Source organism: Cebus imitator, unplaced genomic scaffold, assembly GCF_001604975.1.
Source record: "Cebus imitator isolate Cc_AM_T3 unplaced genomic scaffold, Cebus_imitator-1.0 Scaffold197, whole genome shotgun sequence".
Lineage (NCBI taxonomy): Eukaryota > Metazoa > Chordata > Mammalia > Primates > Cebidae > Cebus > Cebus imitator.
The window spans coordinates 1,487,974-1,496,301 of NW_016107512.1; the positions used below are offsets into that span (position 1 = coordinate 1,487,974).

At 49.0% G+C, this 8,328-nt stretch overlaps 1 protein-coding gene across 1 annotated transcript; it reads right to left on the bottom strand.

Moving 5' to 3' along the window:
• Positions 1-3,006: 3,006 nt before the first annotated feature.
• On the bottom strand, positions 3,007-4,367 carry TBCC (tubulin folding cofactor C). The gene has a single exon (XM_017547297.1). The coding sequence runs from the start codon at positions 4,222-4,224 to the stop codon at positions 3,184-3,186; it is 1,041 nt and encodes a 346-aa protein (XP_017402786.1). The 5' UTR covers positions 4,225-4,367; the 3' UTR covers positions 3,007-3,183.
• Positions 4,368-8,328: the final 3,961 nt, after the last annotated feature.

Here is an 8,328-nt window from a genome sequence, read left to right on the forward strand (position 1 = left end):
AGTCTTGCTTTGTCACCCAGGCTGAAGTGCAGTGGCGTGATCTAGGCTGACTACAACCTCTGCCTCCTGGATTCAAGCAATTCTCAGGCCTCAGCCTCCCAAATAGCTGGGATTACAGGCACGCACCACCACACCAAGCTAATTTTTGTATTTTTAGTAGAGACGGGGTTTCACCATGGCCAGGCTGGTCTCAAACTCCTGACCTCAAGTGATCTGCCCACCCGGGCCTCCCAAAGGAGATTCCTGTGTTGAGATTACGGGCATGAGCCACTGCGCCTGGCCTCCTTTTATTTTTTTGAGACAAGGTCTCACTCTGTGGCCCAGGCTGGAGTGCAGTGGCACAATCACAGTTCACTGTAGTCTGAATAGCTGGGACCACAGCTTTGTGCCACCATGTCTAGCTCATTTTCATATTTTTTGTAGATACAGAGTCTTGCTATGTTGCTCAGGCTGGTCTTGAACTCCTGGTCTCAAGCGATCTTCTTGCCAAGGCTTCCCAAAATGCTGAGATTACAGGCATCAACTATCAACCCCTGCCCATGCCTCATTTTCAAAGAGACTGAGGAAAATCCCAGAAGATTTCCCAGAGGAAGTGACATTTGTCTTGTATGAAATTTTGGCACATGGACCCAATCTGTGTGGGCCAAGAAATACAGCAAAAGCTATTTGTTCTGAATATTGGGTTTTTTTTGTTTTTTGTTTTTGTTTTTTTTTTGAGAGAGTTTCTCTCTGGCACTCAGGCTGGAGTGCAGTGGTGCAATCTTGACTCACCGAAACCTCCACCTCCCAAATTCAAGCCATTCTCCTGCCTGTCTCCAGAGTAGCTGGGATTACAAGCACCCACTACCAGGCCTAATTTTTGTATTTTTATAGTAGAAATGGGGTTTCACCATGTTGGCCAGGCTGCTCTCCAACTCCCAACTTTAGGTGATCCACACGCCTTAGCCTCCCAAAGTGCTGGGATTACAGGCGTGAGACACAGTGCCAGCCTGCACTGAATATCTTCTATTTCCTCCTCCAGATCCATTCTTCATTTTTCTCCACCCTGTCTTACATCCTGGGAGCTGAATCATATGAACCGCACAGCAGCAGACTTCATTACACTGAAATTTCCAGTTGGGCAGTGGGAGGTGCCAATAAAAGAGAATGACATTTTTAAATTCCCAATGGCTCTCTCCCTCGCAGGTCACCATGGATTGGCTGAATCCCTCCACTGAGGACTGAAGCTCCTATCAGGTGGCTTGGTAACTTTCTCTCTCTGCATTCAGGTAACAGTTTTGTCCCTTTAGCCCTAAAAATATTGTACCATTTCTAATTGCTTTCCTATACTCTGCCCACAGCTTTGTAAATAGCTCCTGTATTAAGCTCTCCTCAAATTATCCATTTTGAGCATGCCATCTGTTTCCTGCCAGACCCCTGACTGATACAGTGTGTTTGATTAATGGGTATTAGTTCAGACTAGCTGGAGCATGAAGTGTGTGTCATGAAACAGTAAAACATCATGTAAGAACAGTAGGTTGAAACAGATGGAGGGGCTTGTCTTCCAGGCCAGGAAGCCTGTCAAATAATAAGAATCTCAGAAGGTTTTAGACCAGGGAGTGACAGACTTTAAGAAAACTAATTTAATAGCGGTATGCTGAATAGTTTAGAAACTGGAGATGGGGAGATGAGTTAAGAGATGATTACCTTTACTAATAGAGGAAGGTAACATTTTGTAACCATCAAACTGGCAAAGACCCAAAAATTTCCTTTTATTTTTTGAGACGCAGTTTCGCTCGTCGCCCAGGGAGTGCAGTGGCACGATCTCAGCTCACTGCAACCTCCACACCCCGGGCTCAAGTGATTCTCCTGCCTCAGCTTCCCAAGTAGCTGGAATCACAAACGTGCACCATCATGCCCAGCTAATTTTTGTATTTTTGGTAGAGATGGGGTTTCACCCTGTTAGCCAGGCTGGCCTCTAACTCCTTACCTCAGGTGATCCGCCTGCCTCGGCCTCTCAGCATGCTGGGGTTACAGGCATAAGCCACCATGCCAGGCCCCCCCCCCCTTTTTTTTTTTTTTTTTTTTTGATAGAGTCTTGCTCTGGAAGTGTAGTGGTGCAATGATGGCTCACCACAACCTTCTCTACTCAGGTTTAAGAGATACTCGTGCCTCAGCATCCGGAGTAGCTGGGATTACAAGCATGCACCATCATCCAGCACTTGGAAGACTGAGGGGGGCAGATTGCTTGAGCTCAGGAGTTTGAGACCAGCCTGGGCAACTTGGTGAAACCCTCTCTACAAAAAATACACAAATTAGCCAGGGGTGGTGGGGTGCACCTATAGTCCCAGCTACTTGAGGGGCTAAGGTTGGAGGATCATTTGAGTCTACAAGAACCCTGAGCCAGACCCTGTCTCAATGAAACAAAGTGGGTGGGGGAAAGGACTGGTACCATGGCTCATGCGTGTAATCCCAGCACTTTGGAAGGCCAAGGTGGATCACCTGAGGTCAGGAGTTCAAGGCGAGCCTTGCCAATATGGTGAAACCCCATCTCTACTAAAAATACAAAAAATTAGCCGGCATGGTGGCGGTCACCTGTAACCCAGCTACTCAGCAGGCTGAGGCAGGAGAATCGCTTGAACCCGGTAGGCTGAGGTTGCAGGGAGCTGAGATCACGACATTTACACTCCAGCCTGGGCAACAAGAGCAAAACTCCATCTCAAAAAAAAAAAAAAGAAAGAAAAGAAAAAGACTCAGGTAGAGTGATGGCTCTCCAAAGGAACTGAATGGCTAGAGACAAAGGAATTACCTATGTTGTTTTTTGTTTTTGAGAGTCTCGCTCTGTTGCCCAAGCTGGAGTGCAGTGGTGCGATTTTGGCTCACTGCAACCTCTGCCTCCGGGATGCAAGCAATTCTCCCGGCTTAGCCTCCAGAGTAGCCAAGTTGTTTTTTCTTTTTTCGAGAGGGAGTCTCACTCTGTCGTCCAGACTGGAGTGCAGTGGCACATGACCAAAATAGCAAAAATACTTTAGTGTTACACCTGTTACGAATTTAATGGAAATTACAAGTAGGAGCCCATTACAATCTCAAGCCTTAAAATACCGAAAACATACACAGAGTGACAATAAGCAAACTTCGAGACGCAATAAGGAGAAAAGTCCAACATGGAAAGATTTGGTAGGAGTGACGAAGAATGACAACTGCTTAGTCCCACTGGATATTTCGCTCCTCTTCAGGAAGAATACTCCAGTTTGGGGAGGCCATATCCCGGGCCAGCCAGTTAAAGTCGTCAACATTGTTCCAGTTATTTTTGCTCCTATCTAAACCAGAGCTCTCAAAGTCCTTATCGATCTCCGGGTAGCTCCAGGTGTAAGGGGCGAACTGGATCCCACTGCAGTCCTCCACGATGGCCCTGCTGGTCACCTGCAGGAAGATGCGAGTGTCTTTCGTACTGTGTATTCGGAGCTGTTGGCAGGCTACTGCCAGCACGCAGTCACTGCAGTCCTCCAGGAAAACAGAGGTGGACACCGGACCGCAGAGCAGCTTGCAGCCGTGGGCCTTGGTTAGCCGCAGGGTGTTGGGATTTCCATACAGTTTGACTGTGCAGTTGCTCAGTTCGGTCAAAAGGACGTCGCGCTGGTGCAACTCGCTGGCTCTCTTCTCCAAGACTTGGGACTCCAGGTTGGAGAAACCGCAGATCCAGCTGGAGCCGAGGTCTCCCCCCACCTTCGGGGGCAACGGGGAGTCCTGGATGCTTTCAACTGCCGGGGGGATGCCAGGAGCCGCGCCTACTTTGGCAGACGAAGCAGCATCCTTTCTCCGGGTCTTGAAAGCGAAACGCTTCTTGGGCTGCAGCTCCTGACGCCGCTCGGCCAGGGCCGCCTGCAGCCGCACCAGCGCCTCTTGTCTCTGCCGCAGGTCGTAAGCGGCTAGAAACAAAACCGAGTCGTTGAGAAGTTTCTGCAGCCCCTGGAGCCGAGAGGCCGCCTCCTCCAGCCGCTCCACGGATCCCGCGCCCTCCAAAAGCTCTTCCACGGCCGCCTGCTCCCGAGCAAAGGCGGCGATGAAAAAGTTGCTGTTCTCCTCCTCTACCTCCTGGTTCTGCCGCTTTTGTTTCCGCCTTTCCACTTCCAGCTGCCGCTCTTGTTCGCGTCTCTGAAGCCGCTCCGGCACCAGGCTCAGGTCCCGCTGGGATTCCATGTCCCGGTTCCTGACAGCAGCAGCAGAACAACCAGCAGACTCCATCTTGACTTAAAGCTTCCTCTCTCTTGCCGGCCTTCCTCCGGGCGCGCTCTCCGTGAGGCCTCCCACCAACGCGCCCGGTGATTGGCCTAACATGGTGACGTCATACCCCCGGCCTTATTTTCTTCGCCTATTGGTTCCTCTGCGTTGGAGGGGGCGGGGAGACAGGGCGTGGCCGACTGACAAGGGGGGGTGGGAAGACAAAGGTCCTTGTGGATGGGTGGGGTGGGAGGCAGGCGGGGGAAGCTTTTTTCCTCTTAAAGGGGCAGGACTTATATCCGGGATTGTGGGGTGAGTTGCAGCAGCGGCAGCTGCACATGTGGGTTTGTTTATAAGAACAAGGTTAGAAACTCGCAGGCCTCCCCCTCCCCCCAGCTCCTCCCTACTACCCCCTTACAGGCCGGAGATGCGCTACTGGGGGTGTGGGTGGGAGGGATGAGTGCGTGTGGTGGGCTGGGGGGACAGGTAGTGGTGAGAAAGATGGAGGGGGGGGAATATTGCACCGCCCGGCCCGCGCCGGAGGAAGCAGCAGCTGGAACAGCTGGCTAGGGAGCCGATTGCATGCCTCCGGTTTTTTCCTTTTCCTTCCACCACCCCTTCCCCCAACCCATTTCTGCCGCCCCGTAGCCCTCATCCTTCCCTTCCCCCCTCTCCCCATCCACTGCAGTCCGGCGCGGCCTGGGGGCTCCTGGATCCCCGCAGGCAGTGACTGGGGTGGGAGAAGGGAAGGGGCACTGCGATGGGAGAGACTGGGTTCTTCACTGCAACTGGGTTCGAGGGGCCCTGGGCGAGTCTAAAAAAGGATTACTACATTTTTGGCCAATTGCTGCAGTCGGAGGGGTGGGGGCGGGGGAAGGTGAGATCCACACCCCCTTCCTCTTTCTTCCCTGCCCTCCCCAGCTCCGTCCCGGCCATTCCCTCCGCAGCTGGGCGTCGCTGGCCGCGCCGGGGTGAGACCCCAGCCCCGGGCTCCGCGGCTCTCTGGGGCGCTCGGTCTTAGGAAAGCGGTGGGAGAAGCGGTACATTATTTCTAGAGGTGGTGGGAGGGATTTGTCACCGGAAGTGAATGGCCTAGCCTAAAGTCGGGACCAACCCAAGGTGTGGGTGGGCAGCCGAGACCGCGCAGTCACTGGCGAAAACCCGAGGCAGCGGGCCGGGCGAGAACCCGAGACGCTGCCGGGCGCCGCAGCCGCGCGCGCTTGGTTCAGCTCTGCTGAGCTCCCGGACCTCCTTAGCCCTTGCCCGTCCTGCCCGCCCTTCCAACCCTAGGTCTCATCCTTATATCCCCAGTTCCCAGCCTCCATAGTTTTTAAATTGGGGTACTTAACGGCCCCAAAACCTTGAAATTTCACCGATCTACCTGCATTTGGATGCAGAGAAAGATGGGAGGAAACGAGAGCCATTGAATTAAATCTCAGTCTCCTATTTTCACGCCCCACTCTCTTCTTTTCCTTCCCTCTTAAAACAAAACACACATAAATTGCTGGGCGGAACCGAGTATTTCTCCGCTGAGAGTCAGCACAGTTCATATACCGTGTGGCAGATTCCGCGCGCAGGCGGGGCGAGGGGCAGGGGAGAGACTTGTGTGTCGTGTGTCTGCATGCACTCGATTGAAAAGGGGGTGCCGAAAAACAATGGTGCATATTCTTGTGTATAGTCATCGTTTTCACTAGTCTTGTTTTATGGACAGAATAGGTGAGCCTTTTGTTTTAAATAATAATAATTATTATTATTATTTGAGGCGGAGTTTCGCTCTTGTCCCCCAGGCTGGAGTGTAATGATGCGATCTCGGCTCACCGCAACCTCTGCCTCCCTGGTTCAAGCGAGTCTCCTGCTTCAGCCTCCTAAGTAGCTGGGATTACAGGCGTCCGCCACCACGCCTGGCTAATTTTATATTTTTAGTAGAGATGGGGTTTCTCCATGTTGGTCAGGCTGGTCTCAAACTCCCGACCTCTGGTGATCCGCCTGCCTTGGCCTCCCAAAGTGCTGGGATTACAGGTGTGAGCCACCGCGCCCCAGAAAAGCAGGTTCATTTCACAAAACTGTGCCTCTGAAAGCTGGTGGATGAAATATAGCTTGTTATCTTGTCCAAGTCATGCGGAGGAATTGCAATAACTGCTTTATTTTATGAAATGTTGATTTAAACAAAGAAGAGTCTGAGAAGATTTATTTTTCTGGAAAAAAATCAACGACAACCTGACCTGCTTAAGTTTTTCAAGTTGAACCGTCTCACTCAAATTAAGAACGTTTGTAGCTAAAGGTTTATTGGACTTGGAGGTTCCAGCTGGAGTGAGATAACATTTGTGTACTAGGCATAGTGAATGTATGGGTGTTGTAAGTGTTGGCTTGTATCCCAAGTAGAATTGAATGTTATTAAACACATTTAAGAATTTCATTTCTGTCCACCAGCAGGTTTTTGCTACAGTCCAGTATACTTGGGAAGTTTCTAAATACTCGAAGTTGGTTAGTTCGAACTTTTAAGAAAAGGAAGCAGTTATAAACAAAGCTTGACAGGTCACTCAGTTGATCCAGTGTGGTAGGGGCAGTTTCAAAGATTGATGTGAGGCTGAGGAGGATTGGAAAGAGGTCAGTGTTATGGTCATTGTGAAGCATTGGCTTGACAGTTCTTTATGGCCCCCAGCACAGCTGCAGGCTGCGAGGTATGTGGTCAAGAAATGGAGATAAAGCAGTTTCTGAGCTCAAACACAGTAGGAAGGCTGCCAAATGGCTGGCATTGCCAGGCTGTGTTTGCATCCTCTCTCTGCCATTTGAGGGCAGTGGATTCAGCATGCATCTTTGAAATAGATCCCAACTTGTCAGAGGTAAGTACCTGTTTTGATGGAAGGAGAGTAGGGAATGCATTACAGGGGAAATGTAGCGAAAGACAAGCAGCTGTGAGCTCTGCATCCCACTTTCAATGATATCTCAAAAGGCTTGTGAATCAGGGTACTGCTCTCGTAGACATCTTGAAAAAGGAAAGAATTCTAACGTGTTATAGACTTTACCATTTATTTAACAATAGTTTAGATACTCTGTGGTTCTGTTTGTTAGATTTAGATCTCCCCTTTTTTTTTTAATTTTTGAAAATTTCCAACATACATAATATGGAGAGAGTATTACAAGGACCCATATACCCATCACCCAGCTTCAACAACTGCTAACTGATATTAAATAAATAATCCAGGAACAGAAAGACAAATATCACTTGTTCTCACTCATATGTGGGAACTGAAAAAGTTGATCACCTGGAGAGTAGAATGATACACTGTAGTTACCAAAGGCTGGGAAGTGGAGGGAGAGGAAGTGAGATTGATTAAAGGATACAAAGATACAAGTTAGATAGAAGGAGTAAGTTCTGGCTTAGATAGCACAGTAGCCTAACTAGAGTTAAAAATAGTGTATTGTATATTTCAAAATAGCTAGAAGGATTTGAAATGTTCCCAACACAAAGAGGTGATAAATGTTTGAAGTAATAGGTATCCAGTTATTCTAATTTGACCAACATGTATCAAAACATCACATATACCCCATAAATATGTACAATTATTATATATCAATAAAAATAGTAACTTGAAAAAAAACCGGTTACCAAGTGACACGCTTGTTTCCTGTAAAACCCTAGTCACTTCACCACCTCTCACCCTGATTATTTTTTGGCAGATCCCAGACATTATTTCATATTTTATTATCTATAAATATTTCACTATATACCTCTAAAAGATTAGGGCTTTCTTTTTGTTTTGTTTTTTTGAGACAGAGTCTTGCTCTGTTGCCCAGGCTGAAGTGCAGCAGCACGATCTCAGCTCACTGCAGCCTCTGCCGCTTGGGTTCAAGCAATTCTCCTGCCTCAGCCTCCCAAGTAGCTGGGATTACAGGCACCTACTACCACATCCAGCTAATTTTTTGTGAATTTTTAGTAGAAATGGGGTTTCACCATGTTGGCCAGGATGGTTTTGGACTCCTGACCTCAAGTGATCTGTCCACTTTGGCCTCTCAAAGTGCTAGAATTATAGGCTCCAGCCACTGTGACTGGCCCTCATTTTTTTTTTTTTTTTTTTTTTTTTTTTTTTTTTTTTGAGGCGGAGTTTCGCTCTTGTCCCCCAGGCT

Excerpts from the sequence above, each read along its gene's own strand:
- TBCC (XM_017547297.1), bottom strand. The coding sequence starts at position 4,224 with ATGGAGTCTGCTGGTTGTTCTGCTGCTGCTGTCAGGAACCGGGACATG.